Source organism: Coregonus lavaretus (genome assembly GCF_964263955.1).
Source record: "Coregonus lavaretus genome assembly, chromosome: 8".
Taxonomy (NCBI): domain Eukaryota; kingdom Metazoa; phylum Chordata; class Actinopteri; order Salmoniformes; family Salmonidae; genus Coregonus; species Coregonus lavaretus.
The window spans coordinates 2728488-2747783 of NC_139995.1; the positions used below are offsets into that span (position 1 = coordinate 2728488).

Here is a 19296-nt window from a genome sequence, read left to right on the forward strand (position 1 = left end):
CTCTGGATCATCCAGATGGTCATTGGCAAACTTCAGCCGGGCCTGGACATGCGCTGGCTTGAGCAGGGGGACCTTGCGTTCGCTGCAGGATTTTAATCCATGACGGCGTAGTGTGTTACTAATGGTTTTCTTTGAGACTGTGGTCCCAGCTCTCTTCAGGTCATTGACCAGGTCCTGCCTTGTAGTTCTGGGCTGATCCCTCACCTTCCTCATGATCATTGATGCCCCACGGGGTGAGATCTTGCATACCGGGGTGAGAGCCACAGACCGAGTGTGATTGACTGTCATCTTGAACTTCTTCCATTTTCTAATAATTGCACCAACAGTTGTTGCCTTCTCACCAAGCTGCTTGCCTATTGTCCTGTAGCCCATCCCAGCCTTGTGCAGGTCTACAATTTTATCCCTGATGTCCTTACATAGCTCTCTGGTCTTGGCCATTGTGGAGAGGTTGGAGTCTGTTTGATTGAGTGTGTGGACAGGTGTCTTAAATACAGGTAACGAGTTCAAACAGGTGCAGTTAATACAGGTAATGAGTGGAGAACAGGAGGGCTTCTTAAAGAAAAACTAACAGGTCTGTGAGAGCCAGAATTCTTACTGGTTGGTAGGTGATCAAATACTTATGTCATGCAATAAAATGCTAATTAATTACTTAAAAATCATACAATGTGATTTTCTCGATTTTTGTTTTACATTCTGTCTCTCACAGTTGAAGTGTACCTATGATAAAAATTACAGACCTCTACATGCTTTGTAAGTAGGAAAACCTGCAAAATCGGCAGTGTATCAAATAGTTTTTCTCCCCACTGTGTGTGGAGAAAATCACATTGTAGGATTTTTTATGAATTTATTTGCAAATTATGGTGGAAAATAAGTATTTGGTCACCTACAAACAAGCAAGATTTCTGGCTCTCACAGACCTGTAACTTCTTCTTTAAGAGGCTCCTCTATCCTCCACTCATTACCTGTATTAATGGCACCTGTTTGAACTTGTTATCAGTATAAAAGACACCTGTCCACAACCTCAAACAGTCACACTCCAAACTCCACTATGGCCAAGACCAAAGAGCTGTCAAAGGACACCAGAAACAAAATTGTAGACCTGAACCAGGCTGGGAAGACTGAATCTGCAATAGGTAAGCAGCTTGGTTTGAAGAAATCAACTGTGGGAGCAATTATTAGGAAATGGAAGACATACAAGACCACTGATAATCTCCCTCGATCTGGGGCTCCACGCAAGATCTCACCCCGTGGGGTCAAAATGATCACAAGAACGGTGAGCAAAAATCCCAGAACCACACGGGGGGACCTAGTGAATGACCTGCAGAGAGCTCGGACCAAAGTAACAAAGCCTACCATCAGTAACACACTACGCCGCCAGGGACTCAAATCCTGCAGTGCAAGACGTGTCCCCCTGCTTAAGCCAGTACATGTCCAGGCCCGTCTGAAGTTTGCTAGAGTGCATTTGGATGATCCAGAAGAGGATTGGGAGAATGTCATATGGTCAGATGAAACCAAAATATAACTTTTTGGTAAAAACTCAAATCGTCGTGTTTGGAGGACAAAGAATGCTGAGTTGCATCCAAAGAACACCATACCTACTGTGAAGCATGGGGGTTGAAACATCATGCTTTGGGGCTGTTTTTCTGCAAAGGGACCAGGACGACTGATCCGTGTAAAGAAAAGAATGAATGGGGCCATGTATCGTGAGATTTTTAGTGAAAACCTCCTTCCATCAGCAAGGGCATTGAAGATGAAACGTGGCTGGGTCTTTCAGCATGACAATGATCCCAAACACACCGCCCGGGCAACGAAGGAGTGGCTTCGTAAGAAGCATTTCAAGGTCCTGGAGTGGCCTAGCCAGTCTCCAGATCTCAACCCCATAGAAAATCTTTGGAGGGAGTTGAAAGTCCGTGTTGCCCAGCGACAGCCTCAAAACATCACTGCTCTAGAGGAGATCTGCATGGAGGAATGGGCCAAAATACCAGCAACAGTGTGTGAAAACCTTGTGAAGACTTACAGAAAACGTTTGACCTGTGTCATTGCCAACAAAGGGTATATAACAAAGTATTGAGAAACTTTTGTTATTGACCAAATATTTATTTTCCACCATAATTTGCAAATAAATTCATTAAAAATCCTACAATGTGATTTTCTGGATTTTTTTTTCTCATTTTGTCTGTCATAATTGACGTGTACCTATGATGAAAATTACAGGCCTCTCTCATCTTTTTAAGTGGGAGAACTTGCACAATTAGTGGCTGACTAAATACTTTTTTCCCCCACTAATACATAATGAATGATTCATAAAGCCAGGCACATTTAACAGTTAGGCTATTGATTATAGACCTAATTAAGTTGGTTTCGTCTCTCCTCATTTTTCTTAGACAATTAAGGCTGTTTTCTTGTCTCCTAACTGTGCTACAGCCTCCGTCGCATTGTTCTCAACACCAATATGCTGTTTAACTTTGGAATTATGCACATAGTAACATGGTCTAGGAAAAGGCGCCAGTTCAACAGTGCACTGATATGTTTCAGAACCGCGGACAGTGACCACTATCCAATGCCAGAGAAAGCACATTTTGTTATAAAATATTTGTATTTGTGTTAATTGTTCTTACATAATATAAACCATATACAATTTCAGAAGCACATGTCTTAGACTGATATACTGTGCCATCCCCACGGCCTCCACAATGGATCAGTCCATTCAGACATGCGCAAATCAGACCGGTGTCTTGTACACCATGATTTATTTTATTTATTTTTTGCTACTGCTCGTCTAATGTAATCTCGGTCGACCAACAGCAACAAACAGCAACAATCGACCAGTCTACTAAATGGAGTCAGCCCTACTAGAGACATTAGCAGAATCTTTTTTTTTTTTTTTACGACAAATTACAGGGTAGCCTACTCTGCTGACACTGACAAACAGAGCAATAAAAATGATGTTGTCCATATAATGGGCCTAAGAGAAGGGGAGACACAAATAGAATATGAGGTCCATCTAAACTGGAGGAGAAAAGTATTGTCCAAAAACAAACTTTTAACTGGCACTGACCCAACCATGATGGAGGGAATATGTGCAGTGTGGAGAAATGGCTGATGCTCTCCGCTGGTGCTAATAAGATAGGCAATAGGCCTGCTGTTGTTGGCTCAATTAAGTTGAGGATTTTGATAATAAGATTATTTTCATTGTCTTGTCTTTACAGCAATAGCCATTTGCTTTCCAAACTATGTTTTCCCGCCATTTAATTTTGAAATATTGCGATATGCCTGGCTGGGCCTCTACTTGTCACAGACCGCCGCAACTCAACAGTCATCTATTTGGTTTTTGCAGCACTCGCTGTCCAAATTGCGCGCTCTTGCCTTTCCTTCCGACTGTAGGCAATGCGATTCAAAACAGTCCACAACTTTAAGGCTAGGGAAGCTAATGATCCTCTGTGGCCAAATCCTGCTTTAGTAGCCTATTTGGAATCATTTTATTTATTTCTGGATAGACCGTAGGCTAATTGGGCTATATAATTTTGGCAGCTTAATTCAATTTACTTCCCCTAGCGTTATTGACCCGCAGCCTATGAGCCTATGTCAATCTACTATCCCCCATAGTAGAAATGTTTACCTATTGTAGTTCATACAACCAGTAGGCTTAGGCTACATAAACTCAGCAAAAAAAGAAACATCCTCTCACTGTCAACTGCGTTTCTTTTCAGCAAACTTAATGTGTAAATATTTGTATGAACCTAAGATTGAACAACTGAGACATAAACTGAACAAGTTCCACAGACGTGTGACTAACAGCAATTGAATGTGTCCCTGAACAAAGGGGGGGGGGTCAAAATCAAAATTACAGTCAGTATCTGGTGTGGCCACCAGCCTCATTAAGTACTGCAGTGAATCTCCTCCTCATGGACTGCACCAGATTTGCCATTTCTTGCTGTGAGATGTTACCCAACTCTTCCACTAAGGCACCTGCAAGTTCCCGGTCATTTCTGGGGGGAATGGCCGATCCAGCAGGTCCCAGACGTGCTCAATGGGATTGAGATCCGGGCTCTTCGCTGGCCATGGCAGAACACTCACATTCCTGGCTTGCAGGAAATCACGCACAGAAAGAGCAGTATGGCTGGTGGCATTGTCATGCTGGAGGGTCATGTCAGGATGAGTCTGCAGGAAGGGTACCACATGAGGGAGGAGGATGTCTTCCCTGTAACGCACAGCGTTGAGATTGCCTGCAATGACAACAAGCTCAGTCCGATGATGCTGTGACACACCGCCCCAGAACATGACGGACTCTCCACCTCCAAATCGATCCCGCTCCAGAGTACAGGCCTCGGTGTAACGCTCATTCCTTCGACGATAAACGCGAATCCGACCATCACCCCTGGTGAGACAAAAGAGCACTTTTTGCCAGTCCTGTCTGGTCCAGCGACGGTGGGTTTGTGCCCATAGGCGACGTTGTTGTCGGTGATGTCTGGTGAGGACCTGCCTTTCAACAGGCCTACAAGCCCTCAGTCCAGCCTCTTTCAGACTATTGCGGACAGTCTGAGCACTGATGGAGGGATTGTGCGTTCCTGGTGTAACTCGGGCAGTTGTTGCCATCCTGTACCTGTCCCGCAGGTGTGATGTTCGGATGTACCGATCCTGTGCAGGTGTTGTTACACGTGGTCTTCCACTGCGAGGACGATCAGCTGTCCGTCCTGTCTCCCTGTAGCGCTGTCTTAGTCGTCTCAGAGTTCGGACATTGCAATTTTTTGCCCTGGCCACATCTGCAGTCCTCATGCCTCCTAAGGCACGTTCACGCAGATGAGCAGGGACCCTGGGCATCTTTCTTTTGGTGTTTTTCAGAGTCAGTAGAAAGGCCTCTTTAGTGTCCTCTAAGTTTTCATAACTGTGACCTTAATTGCCTACCATCTGTAAGCTGTTAGTATCTTAATGACTGTTCCACAGGTGCATGTTCATTCATTGTTTATGGTTTGTTGAACAAGTATGGGAAACAGTGTTTAAACTCTTTACTATAAAGATATGTGAAGTTAATTCGTAAAAATCTAAATATATTTGAAAGATAGGGTCCTGAAAAAGGGACGTTTCTTTTTTTGCTGAGTTTATTTGTTCAACTTTTTTTTTTAAAGCAATGAATCAGATTCAACAGATCAGTATGTTTAGCTTAAAATATTTCTTAACATACAGCAATGTGCACAAGGCAGTAGGCTATTTGTGAATGTGCATTTGGCTTCCGGACAATGAAAGAAAGTTGAATGAAAGTTGAAAACCAATAGAATTAGCAAAATCGGTTACTGGTTTCAATGGCATATGGAAGTCTTTATAAAATAATTTCCTCCACGTATATGGTTGAATTTTGGCTAGGCTAATTTGAAACAAGGTAAAACATGCCTCATATGTTGTAACACGTTCAGGTTTCAAACAATTAAGTAGCTATATGTATTTCCATCAACTGGTATTTCCATCAATGAATAGGATAAAAAGCATTATTTCGCAATGGGATTTGTTTTTTCTATTGGAAAATTGGCCGGTGCCAATTTTATTTATCGTTTTTTCATTATAATTTTTTATAGCCAAAAGCCGGCTATTACCGGCTAAATTAAACCCTGTTATCTATGTGCAGTAGCTAATGCTTGAAATGAAGGCACTTAGTGTAAACTCACTCTCTTTCCCTCTCTCGCTGGTAGAAGCGTCGCTCGGGGCGACAGGTGAAGCGCAGGAAGTACAACGAGGACCTGGACTTCAAGGTGGTGGATGACGACGGGGAGACCATTGCCGTGCTGGGGACGGGCCGTATCCCTGCCCTCAACGCTGCGACTCTCGCCTGGCAGGCTGAGGTAACCATCTCATTCTTTGTCTTTGGCCATGTCCGAATATTCATACTAACGTCCTAACGGGTATGCGAGAGTAGAATGTTTTATGTGGAGGCTTCCGGGTTAACATGTGAGTAACTTGTGGTTGCGTGTGAGGGTAGCTTCTGTACTTTTCACCACTAGTTGAATTGACTTCTAACGTCTAACGCAACTTCTTACTCAAAAATGGCCCTGGAGGAAAGGTACACATTGCTGGAGAACAAAAACAAGTTCCTCACCGACACCATAGACAAGTCTCGAATTTTTCACGCCGTTCAAATTTTTACAGATCATAAATATTGAAGAACTTGTCGTTAAATAATGTCTGAAATTTTCACTGAGGTCCTGGGGCAAGAAGTTTTCCTCTCACCACCAGTTTTGGACCGGGCACATTGAATTGGCAAGGTACGTAATGGCCTGACCGCATAGCCAAGGTCAAGACAAAGATCGAATCATGAGGACTGAGCGAGGCCAGCTCAACTACCGGGGGCGGCATGTAGTCTTTTCTTACCCTGACTATAGTGCGACTGTCAACAAGAAGCGAGCGACATTCAACCCTGTGAAGTCCCTTCTCTACCAGAAGATGGTGAAGTTCGGCCTCCTATTCCCTGCGCTCCTGAAGGTGGACTTCGAGGGAGCGACTCTTCTTTTTGACGCTGCTACCAAGGCACAGAGGTTCTACAACCAACACTTCGGGGAAACCCTCGTCCCGGAGTGAGTAACTGACAACTGGCTTCGCTGACCGAAAGTTGGCTAGCAGTGGACTGGCTGTGCCGGCAGGCTAGCTAGCTGACTGGCTTGGACTCAATCGACGTGGACCGTCTGACTAACATGCTAACTGGCTAGTTGACTAGCTAGCTAAATACTTTCCTGCAGATAGCTGCTAGCTAACTTGATTCAACATACTCTTTATGCTGACTAACTCAATTTATTTTATTTGCGAATGTTATGGCTGGCTAACATAACTGCTTTGCCAGCAGCAACAACGTCGAGCGATATCACAGCTGACTGAGCTCGTAGGGTTTACTGCGACAGTATCTGTAGTACATTCTTTTACTCTATTTTTATTAAATGTCCAATGTTTTCATGACGTTGCCTGGCTAGTTGCCTGGCTAGTTGCCTGGCTAGTTGCCTGGCTAGTTGCCTGGCTAGTTGCCTGGCTAGTTGCCTGGCTAGTTGCCTGGCTTATTTTCAAACCAATTTGCCTCTGTTTTTGCGGTAGTTTTCACCTGCTTGAGATGGGTGCGTTCCAGGTGGGTCTAGGCTGTAATCGCTGCCAAAGGTGCGTCAACAAAGTACTGAGTAAAGGGTCTGAATACTTATGTAAATGTGATATTTTGATTTGTTTTTTTACAGATTTGCAAAAAATTCTGAACTTGTTTTTGCTTTGTCATTATGGGGTATTGTGTGTAGATTGATGAGAGAGAAAAAAAACAATTTAACTCATTTTAGAATAAGGCTGTAATGTAACAAAACATGGAAAAAGTCAAGGTCTGAATACTTTCCAAATGCACTGTATATACAAATGTATGGGTACATGTTTGTTATACTCAAAGCTTTATTCAAGAACATTTTTGTAGACTTTGTTTATACTCAATGATTCACTTTCTATGCAGGAGCCACCCTTGCTAGAAGGTAGGATAGACGGGTGGATTTCTGGAAGTTATGTGGCTGCTATTTCCCGCAGTTTCCCCCCCGCTATTTCCCCCTGGGTTAAACAGGCCAATCATGAGGTCCAACGTTTTCTCACATCTTAAACATCTACAGAAAGATATAGCTTTTTTTGTGAGAGACCCACCTGCGAATTACAGACCATAGCACATGGGTAGATTTCAACACCATGGCCGGAGGGGTTGCAATTCTTATTCATAAGGAGATACATTACATTTCATTCCATCAGACATCGTAGCAGATCCAAAAGGAAGATACATTATTGTAACCGGTACACTTTGAAACACCCGTAGTGTTGCCAAACGTTTACGCGCCCAACTGGGACAATGTCAAGTTTGCTAATAGTTTCTTATCCTCCCTCCCACACTGTCATAGATCCACAATTAGATTGCTCACGTCCTAGAACCCAGTCACAGTTAATGATTTCCAAAGCTTTCTCAACGTTTATGCAACAGAATGGTTGCACTGACCCCTGGAGATCACAAAATTCTTGCCAAGGAGTTCTCCTTTTTTTGTCTAATGTCCACCACACTTCCTCCTGTATAGATTACTTTTTCATTGATAGAACATTCATGCCAGTAGTTGACTCATGTAAATACTTGGCTAGTGTCATTTTGGACCACGCACCTTTACTTTTGGACATAAACTTTTCACTGTGTCATAAGGATCGACCACTTTGGAGACTAAACTCCCTACTTCTTTCTGATGAAAGGTTCTGTACCTTCATTTTGAGATCTGTTGAATCGTTTCAGACTCTGTTTCTTACACTCTCCTTTGGGAAACCGTAAAGACTTTTCTCAAGAGGCCAAATTATTTCCTACTTCGCCACTCTTAATAAAGCACAAGTATCTCTAATGGACAATCTGACCACATCCATTTTGGAATTAGATCGCCAATATGCTATAAACCCAGATACTCAGCTATATAAAAAGTGACTAGATCTTCAGGCACAAAATGATCTATTGGCTACATCATCCAAAGCTGAAAAACTACTGCTACAATCCAAAGGTTCTTTCTATGAGTATGGTAACAAAGCCAGTCAACTGTTAGCCCATCAGATAAAACGCAATGCAGAATCTCGCCTGATTCCACCTATCAAAGCACCCACGGTACTTTGTCGACCCCTTCCGATACCAACAAAACATTTTGTCATTCTATTAATCTCTACACATCAGAATCTCCAAATGGACTATTTCTTGGCAATCAGCTCATCTGATGCAAACATTTAGATGCACCCCTCCAATTGCAAGAATTGCTAGAGTCAATTTGATCAATGCAGAGTAGCAAAGCTCCGGGACCTGATGGCTACCCCACCAAATTTTACAATAAATTATTTGAAAAACTTGCTCCCTTGCTTTTGGAGGTGTTTAGTGAATCCTTAGCAAATGGTTCCCTGCCACCTACACTCACACAAGCTTCCATATCACTTATACTTAGGAAGGGTAAGGACCCTGCAGACTGTGCTTCCTACCACCCCATATTTCTTCTCAATGTGGATGTTAAGATCTATGTAACGGATCCAGTAATCATTTCCCCTAAAATACTATATATTCTTAAACAATTTGGCATCTTTTCCGGATATAAACTTAACTACCAGAAAAGTGAGCTATAACCGATTTTAACAATTGTGCCTTACAAATCCATCATTCTGTAAGTAGAGGACTCCTGATATCTCCAGGAGTGAGAAGTATGATTTTTTTTTGTCCCTTGACTTGGCCCTGACGGAGACATGGATCACCCCAGAGAACACTGCTGCTCTCTCTTCATCTGACTGTTTTCTCTCATAGTCCAAGAGCATCTGGTCGTCATGGTGGTGGCACAGGGCTACTCATTTCTCCTAACTGGAGATGTTCTCTTTTCTCCCTCACCTGTCCATCTCCTCATTTGAATTATATGCAGTCACTGTCACTTGTCCACTCAAGCTTAACATTGTTGTCATCTACGCCCACCAGGTACCCTTGGAGAGTTCCTCAATGAGCTTGACACCTTGATAAGCTCATTTCCTGATGATGGCTCACCGCTCTTTATACTTGGCGACTTCAACCTTTCGACATCGGCCTTTGATTAATTTCTTTACAACCCTTTCCCCTCCTTGCCTCTTGACCTCACCCTTTCCCAATTCCCTCAAACTCACAAGGCAGGTGATATGCTTGACCTCATCTTTACTAGAGGCTGTTCGCCTCACTGCAAACCCCGTCCAGGTCTCTGATCACTACTTTGTTTCCTTTTCTGTCTCCCTTTCTATCTCCCTTTCCTCCAACCCTAGCCCCTACCCAGATGGTCAAGTGCCGTCGCAATCTTCATTCTCTCTCTCTCCCACTACTCTCCTCTTCTATCCTATCATCTCTCCCTTCCGCGAAATCCTTCTCCCTCCTGATACTGTCTCTGACCCTACTCTCCTCCCTTTCCACATCCTATGACTCGCACTGTCCCCTTTCTTCCCGGCTTGCTCGGCCCTCCCGGCCCTCCCCTCTGGCTCTGTGGCTGAGTGACTCATTGTGAGCTTACAGAACAGGGCTGCGGGCAGCTTAGTGAACATTTAGGTCCTCCGGAAGTTTAGTTTTCCTATCATCCTTTCACTCCTTCCTCTATACCTTCTCTTCCTCTGTATCTGCTGCTAAAGCCACTTTCTATCACTCTAAATTTAAAGCTTCTGCCTCTAACCATAGGAAACTCTTTTCCACCTTCTCCTCTCTCCTTAATCATCCACCCCATCCCCCTCCCTCCTCCCTTTCTGCGGATGACTTTGTCAACCGCTTTGGAAAAGAAGGTTGATGACATCCGCTCCTCTTTCACTCAGCACTTCTCTGTGTCACGGAGGCTCTCCGCACTGTCAAAGCTGACTCTCTCCTCTGTTCTCATCCTCCTAGATCTATCCACTGCCTTTGACACTGTAAACCATCAGATCCTCCTCTCCACCCTCTCAGGGCTGGGCGTCTCAGACTCTGCACTCTCTTGGATTGCTCCTACCAGGTGAAGTGGCGAGGCTCTCTCATGTCCTCATGTGGTCTCTCCTATCATTGCGGATGACACTCAACTACTCCCCCCCGACACACAGGTGGCAACACGCATCTCTGCGTGCCTGGCAGATATCTCGGAGCTGCCAACTCAAAGACCTCTCCATCACTGACAACTCCACAGTGTTGCACTCCCAGAGTGCAAAGAACCCTGGCATGACCCTGGACAACACCCTGTCGTTCTCTGCAAACATCAAAGCAGTGACTCGCTCCTGCAGGTTCATGCTCTACAACATCCGTCGAAGCTCGCATCCACTACAAGACCATGATGCTTGCCTATGGAGCAGCAAGAGGAACTGCCCCTCCCTACCTTCAGGCTATGCTCAAACCCTACACCCCAACCCGAGCACTCTGTTCTGCCACTTCTGGCGGAGTGCAGCACCCACTCATCCCAGTCCAAACTTTCTCTGTCCTGGCACCCCAATGGTGGAACCACCCTCCCCCTGAAGCTAGGACAGCGGAGTCCCTACCAATCTTCCAAAAGCACCTGAAACCCTACCTCTTCAAAGAGTATCTTAAATAATCCCCCTCATCGCCTCAGATTTCCATGGCTGACTTCAAATACCTTGGAATTTACTTTTCTATGCTAACTTCACCCCTCAGGTTTAGCAGATTAAACTGGACTTTCAAAAGTGGAATAGCTTACCCTGTATCTTAAGTTGGTTGAATACAATGTGTAAAAATTAATAATCTTCTCAAGTTTCTATACCTGTTTCAAAGTCTCTCCTTCTTTCTACCAAAATCATTTTTCAAATATCTGGACCAGCTCATTTCTACCTTCATCTGGAATAGCAAACCTCTAAGAATAAAAAAACTAACTCTTGAAATAAGCCACCCGAAGGTGGTTTAGCTAACATTCAGAAACTCACATTTTGGCTTCATGCCCATGAGACAGATTGGTGCCTTCTAGGCTCGGTCCTGCTGCCTTTCCTCTCTCTCTGCTTTTGTTAGCTCCTCTATACCCATTACTGGATCTAAATGTACTTCTAATCTGTTTTGTAATTTATTTTCTTAAAATCTGAACACTGTTTCGAAACCATGTTAGTTTTAAACGCCCCTCTACGCTGGGACACATTTGCAACAACCATTAGTTCCCCCCCTTCTACTTTTGGATTCTGCCTTTTCTATGTGGAGAAACAAAGTCTTGATAAGCTTCAAATAACTTTATGAAAATGATGTAATCTGTTAAAATTGCAGTCTTTGTTTCAAACATAGTTTGCCAGTCAACAACCTATTTCGCTACTTCTAGGTCGGGCACTACATTTGTACTCAATATCCTTCCTTCCCCAACCTGCTGGTGGCATTGCCATGGGACAAACTGCTTAACGTTTTACCTGGCCAGAAGGGGTTAATCTCATACATTCACGTGTCTTATGTGTTTCGATAACATCTCCCTAACAGTCCGCAGGCCCCTCCCTCCCTAGCTGTGTCTCAAATACATTTTTTTCCCCTTAATTTAAACATATTAAATTAAACTTGAGAGGATCAACAGACAGGTTCTACTCTCTTTGGAAACCCTGTATTTCATACTTGAGGTTCTTGCTACCCTTCCTTATTTTCAGCAAACTTAACATGTGTAAATATTTGTATGAACTTAACAAGATTCAACAACTGAGACATAAACTGAACAAGTTCCACAGACATGTGACTAACAGAAATGGCATAATGTGTCCCTGAACAAAGTGGGGGTCAAAATCAAAAGTAACAGTCAGTATCTGGTGTGGCCACCAGCTGCATTAAGTACTGCAGTGCATCTCCTCCTCATGGACTGCACCAGATTTGCCAGTTTGGCTCTAGCCCTCACCCTCCGATACAACAGGTCCCAGACGTGCTCAATGGGATTGAGATCCGGGCTCTTCGCTGGCCATGGCAGAACACTGACATTCCTGTTTTGCAGGAAATCACACACAGAGCGAGCAGTATGGCTGGTGGCATTGTCATGCTGGAGGGTCATGTCAGGATGAGCATGCAGGAAGGTTACCACATGAGGGAGGAGGATGTCTTTCCTGTAACGCACAGCGTTGAGATTGCCTGCAATGACAACAAGCTCAGTCCGATGATGCTTTGACACACCGCCCCAGACCATGACGGACCCTCCACCTCCAAATCGATCCCGCTCCAGAGTACATGCCTCGGTGTAACGCTTATTCCTTCGACGATAAACACGAATCCGACCATCACCCCTGGTGAGACAAAACCATGACTCGTCAGTGAAGAGCACTTTTTGCCAATCCTGTCTGGTCCAGCAACGGTGGGTTTGTGCTCATAGGCGACGTTGTTGCCGGTGATGTCTGGTGAGGACCTGCCTTTCAACAGGCCTACAAGCCCTCAGTCCAGCCTCTCTCAGCCTATTGCGGACAGTCTGAGCACTGATGGAGGGATTGTGCGTTCCTGGTGTCGGGCAGTTGTTTCCATCTTGTACCTGTCCTGCAGGTGTGATGTTTGGCTGTACCGATCCTGTACAGGTGTTGTTACACGTGTTCTGCCACTGCGAGGACGATCGGCTGTCCGTCCTTTCTCCCTGTAGCGCTGTCTTAGGCGTCTCACAGTACGGACATTGCAATTTATTGCCCTGGCCACATCTGCAGTCCTCATGCCTCCTTGCAGCATGCCTAAGGCACGTTCACGCAGATGAGCAGGACTCTGGGCATCTTTCCTTTGGTGTTTTTCAGAGTCAGTAGAAAGGCCTCTTTAGTGTCCTCTAAGTTTTCATAACTGTGACCTTAATTGCCTACCGTCTGTAAGCTGTTAGTGTCTTAACGACCGTTCCACAGGTGCATGTTCATTAATTGTTTATGGTTCATTGAACAAGCATGGGAAACAGTGTTTAAACCCTTTACAATGAAGATCTGTGAAGTTATTTTGATTTCTACGAATTATCTTTGAAAGACAGGGTTCTGAAAAAGGGACTTTTTTATTTTTTTTGCTGAGTTTGTGTTATAAAAGCCAATCCTAACGACTTTAGGCTATATTGCAAATAGCCTGGTGTCTATACCTAAATGTTCCCCGAATCCCCCCCCTTCCCTAGTTAGCCTACGATAGTAGGTATGAAGTATATTTCATACCCTATACAGCCAAAATATCAGCCAAAATAACTGGCAGCAGTAGGCTACAGTATCTGTGTCAGTGTGCATGAGTGTCTTTGTCCATTTTCTTCCTACCTCGACCGCACCACAGCAGCTGATCTGTAATTTCTCACAGATACAGACCACACTCTGACCAGCAGAAGCAGAACTTTTAACAAATGTATTGGTTAATTTCAAACATTTAGCAGCGTCGGCCTCAAGCCTTTTTTTTGGTCTCGCTAACTGTTTCAGCACCACCGTTCTGTTTTTCTGTTCTCACCGAGTGTCTGACAGAGTTAGAGCGGGCCTCACTCTCTTTGATGCACGTTTGACTATGAATGTGAATTAGCGCCAGCTCAGCCAATCAGAAAACATGGCTGGCTCATGTAGGTAGTGGGGCCGGCCGTTGCCCACCGGTCAGCAAAATGCTCAATATAAATTATGACAACAGACAAATTGCGCAAAAGTCTTTAAAAAAACAGGCTAATGGGCTGCCGGCCTTGTCTTTTTATGAATTATTTATAGAGATGTTATTATAATGTTTAATTTTTTTGTCAATTTCAACCAGCAAAAGATGGTCTTTCTGGTAGTTGCCAGAATTGCCAGATGGCCAATCTGCCCATTAACTGTGATATGACTAAAGAGTTAATCAGGGTGGTTTTTGACACCTTTGTTTTTAAGCACAGAACTTTTTGCCACTTGAGATTTATTTTTGGATCTGATTTTAATAGCTAACATTTCGATGGTCATAAATAGATACAGCGACAATGGACCACCTTGTTTTACTCCTCTTGACAGTTCAATACTTTCTGAGAAGTGGCCATTATTTACTATTTTACGCCTGGGGTTGCTATACTTAACTTTAACCCAATTGTATAAGGGATTCTCCAAAATGTAAATAGTCAAAAGCCTTCTCAAAATCTGCTATGAAGACCAGGCCTGGTTTCTTGTATGTTTCATAGTGCTCTACTGTTTCAAGTCTCTCCAATGTATTTGTTATTTTATTAGGATCCCCATTAGCTGTTGCGAAAGAAGCAGCTACTCTTCCTGGGGTCAACATGAAACATTACATAATACAGAACATTAATAGACAAGAACAGCTCAAGGACCGAACCACATCAATTAAAAAATGGCACACATAGCCCTACATATCAATACATACATACAAACTATCTAGGTCAACTAGGGGAGAGGTGTTGTGCCATGAGGTGTTGCTTTATCTGTTTTTTGAAACCAGATTTGCTGTTCATTTGAGCAATAGGAGATGGAAGGGAAGTTCCATGCATTAATGGCTTTATATAATACTGTACACTTTTGAATTTGTTCTGGATTTGTGGACTGTGAAAAGACCCCTGGTGGCATGTCTGGTGGGGTAAGTGTGTGTGTCAGTGCTGTGTGTAAGTTCACTAGGCAAACAATTTTGGAATTTTCAACACAATGTTTCTTATAAAAAGAAGCGACGCAGTCAGTCTCTCTTCAACTCTTAGCCAAGAGAGTCTGGCATGCATAGTATTTATATTAGCCCTCTGATTACAATGAAGAGCAAGATGTGGTGCTCTGTTCTGGGCCAGCTGCAGTGCTCGACCACACGACTAGACAATAATCAAGATAAGACAAAACTACAGCCTGCAGGACTTGCTTTTTGGAGTGTGGTGTCATAAAAGCAGAGCATCTCTTTATTATGGACAGACATCTCCCCATCTTTACAACCATTGAATCTATATGTTTTGACCATGACAGTTTACGATTTAAGGTAACACCAAGTAAGTTAGTCTTCAACTTGTTCAACAGCTACACCATTCATTACCAGATTCAGCTGAGGTCTAGAATTTAGGGAATGATTTGTACCAAATACAATGCTCTTTAGTTTGAGATGTTCATGACCAGTTTATTACTGGCTACCCATTCCAAAACACTCTTTTAAGGGTTTCAGTGACTTCATTAGCTGTGGTTGCTGATGCGTATATGGTTGAATCATCAGCATACATGGACACACATGCTTTGTTTTAATGCCAGTGGCAGGTCATTGGAAATGTATCTATGTAAAAAATGAGACTGGTCAGGATTAATATTATCCTACAACACCTTTTTTAATTCAATGCATTTTTCTAGGATTTTTGCATCACAACATTGAAGTGTAAGGGGCCTCCAATATTTTTTTTATGGACTGGATCTTTATACTTGTGTCCTGTTTCAGTAATAGTAAAATCAAATCTGTGGATTGAACATTTACATTTGGCTAAAAGCAGCGACACAGAGCTACAAAATGGTATATCATACACTGCATTTGAGGAACTATGGGAAAGTAATTCTGCTTTGAAAGTTGATAAACTTGTAACCTCACTTTTGAGAAAATGGCCTTTGAATGTTTTGGTCCTTACTAGAGAGCTCTTCTTTGTCTAAACCCATTCAGCATCGTTCACACCCTCTTAAGCTTTAGCCCCACACATCTCTTTAAGGGTTGATCCAACAATTCTGTACTAACAACAGCAGTCAAGCACCCAAGCTAACTGGCTAAAGTTGGCTAGCTTGCTAGCTACTTCCAGACACAAATGAGAGAACAGCTCACTGACCATTTTACTCGCCCTAGCAGAGCTGGTTAGGCTGTTTTTATGTTATCCAGAGCGTTGTTGACTGCAACTGTGCTGCTGGCAACAATGTACGCTTTTTTTGCCAAAGTTTACTGACATCGGCCATATTCAATGGGTGTTGAGCGTTCGTAAATTCGTCAGTTATTCTGCGCTCTCGCACACTCAAACGAGAGTGCTCTGAAATCGGAGTAGATAGCCAGAGTGAATTTACCAGCTACGTCTATCAAAAGTTGTCGCAGAGACATTCTATTGAAATGGTTACTTGCATAGTGGAGTCTTTTGTTAAGACATGTAGCTAGCTAAACAATTAACCATAATCCCAACTCATGACGTTACTACCCTGCATGAATCTGCAGGTAGCTAACCAACCAGGTTCAATGTTAGCTAGCTAAAATTAGGCTATAACTAGCAAAGCTAATGGCTCTGAGATATGAATAATAAGATCATACACGTAAATGTTAGCTAGCTAACAATACACTTTAACTTGAAATGAAAACGACTTTCTTTCAAAATTAGAAACGTGTAATATCTGAAATGTAGCTAGCTGGAATATCTTACCCGTATACATCATCGATGGATGCCTCTCCCTGTCACGGATGCCATGGTTGCCCTTAGTTTTAAGATGTAATCCGGAGACAGGTGTTTTCTCCATCTCATTAGCTATCATACTCTAATTCCACTGATTTAAAAAAATATGGTCCTCCAGAAAGTGGAGAGCAACACTTATGCAGAACTACTACGCGATACAAAAGCGCGTTAGACAGGATTACCTACACATACTGACCAGCTCAAATAGACAAAGCGTGCTATATGGCAGACCAATCCTCTCTCCTGTCTCGGCATGTCCAGCCCACTCATTATCTCAGCCAATCATGACTAGCAGGAAGGTTGCTTTTTCTGTGGCTTAATCAACTAGGCTCATCATTTAACAATTGTATTCATATTTGCAGATGGCATACACGTTGGTTATTAAGGCACATTAACGTTTGCATGTTCCAGAAGGCATTTCTGCAACAAAAAAAAACGCATTTCGATAAAATAAAACGTTTTTACATTCAAATGGCTCTCCTGTAAAGTAGTGACCCGCGACATACGCCTAGTTTCCTGAAACGAGTCACAAATATACTTCAAATGAGTAGGCAACGCTAAGCCATCCATCCTCAACAGCTCCTTCCTGTGGGCATATAGGCCAACATTGCTGTTCTGCAGAATGAACGAGTCGTTGGTTCCACCTGGCCACCACATTCAGCAGTGGCTTTTGCGCATAACATCACCTTCACATTGAGTGGAAGCCTTTTCTGTTCATAGTTTTGGGATGGTGCTTTTATGGTGATGTCGGTGTTGTCTATTGCTCTGTTCATATTTGGGAACCCATTGATGGCAAAGAAACCCCAAACTGTTGTGCGATGGTGCATGGAAATTGTATGCAGGCCTAAATGTTTGTTTTAGTGATGATTGCATCCAAAACATCAGCTAAATCTTCCAACAGAGCAAAATCGGCCATCTCTCATTTGATTTCCCATTATCTCAGTCTTTTATAGTATTTCAACGGTTTCACTTTAACACATGCTTCTAATCTAACAAATTACTGTACTTTATATGGATAATTATCATAACAAATGCACTGATGTGGTGAAATTAAGATATAGCCTGTCAAGATATGTTGCATGAATTCACAATTGAAATACAATGAAAGCTACATTATTTAATTATTATTCCATTTCAACATATATTTTCCCTATTCACTAGGCTACGCTAATTCCGCCACTTGGCACTGTGTATATGCATGGTCATGGTAGTGTGCAAATTTACGCACACTCTCAAGCAAACGTTACTCTTGATTAATGAGGCCCCTAGAGTTTTCCCAGACTTAAATTATTGTATAGCTTTGAGTAGTTCCCCCTCTGTAATTTGGCCTTCACACTAGTCTTTTTGTACAGTTGTTAATTCAAAATATAAATCGGTAAGTCATAGATGACTCCATTTGTAATGAGTTTCTGTAAATAATTTTTTGAAGCGTTTCTATGTTGAAGATTCAAAAATAATTTGGTGATTTTCCATCCAGTTCGCTTTCTTTTTTTTGTTATATTACAGTTGATCGTTCTTGAATAAATTCCTCTAGTTTTTCTAATTTATTCTGTGCCTGAATTGTAGTTTGTAGGGCTATCCAGCTGCACTGTTAGTAACTCTTTATTTTGTTAGTGTAATCTCTTTAGACCTAAATTGTTTTTGTTTTAATTATGAATATTGAATTACATGGCCTCTGAGGGCGCTTTTGAAAGTGTCCCATACAATAAGGGGATCTGCAGTACCTGTTATGCAGGAAAAAGTCAGTTATAAATTATTTTGTCTTGGTTAGGAACAGATTGTCATCCAGTAGGCTTTGATTACATTTCCAGTATCCTCTCCCACGTGGGAATTCTGTAAGGGTTATGTGGATGCCAATTTGGTGGTGGTCCGATCGCATTATTTCTCCTATCAATACTTTTTTTTATTTTGGTGCCAACAAGGACACAAGAAAGTAGTCAAGATGACTATCTTGATTAAGCCTCTGTGTATATCTCACTAAGTCAGGGATTTTAACCCTTTACACTCGTACCCGCATACGGATTGAAAGTGGCTAGTACAGTAACATGCTATACATGATGTCAGCGCTCTGGTTCTGCGGTTCACAGCACTGTATGGATTTTGACTGGCAGTCTTTCTGAACTTGAGCTGGTTATTGGGTAACTTTTGCAAATATTTTGATGTCTGAGTGAGGGAAATGCTGTAAATTTAAGATGACTCAATATATTTTGAAAGATGAGACGTTCAGGATTATAATAAATACTGCATTGATGTCATTACAAGCAAGCCAAACACCCGTGAGTCCAAATGTGCACTTCACATTTCCAAATCATAGAACTCGTCATATACAGTGTCAACGTTTATGATCACTATGTTTGATGTACAGTTACAAGATGACATGGTGTCATACCCTGGGTTGTTCGGAACAGAATTAGCCTATGTTTGTTTGTTTGTTTGTTTAAGGAAATTAGCTGCGGCACACCCACCTGAATGCACTCCTGACTCCTTTCTATGCGCCTACAATTACTATCTGAAT

General features: G+C 42.7%; 1 protein-coding gene across 2 annotated transcripts in view; it reads left to right on the forward strand.

The window, feature by feature from the left end:
- LOC311133485 (chromodomain-helicase-DNA-binding protein 6-like) overlaps positions 1–19296 on the forward strand; it is a 125482-nt gene that overhangs the window by 36128 nt on the left and 70058 nt on the right. For both annotated transcript variants that reach the window (XM_084166971.1, XM_084166972.1), the window contains exon 5: positions 5685–5834. In XM_084166971.1, the coding sequence (XP_084023097.1) occupies positions 5685–5834 (150 nt within the window). The remainder of the gene's footprint in view (positions 1–5684; positions 5835–19296) is intronic.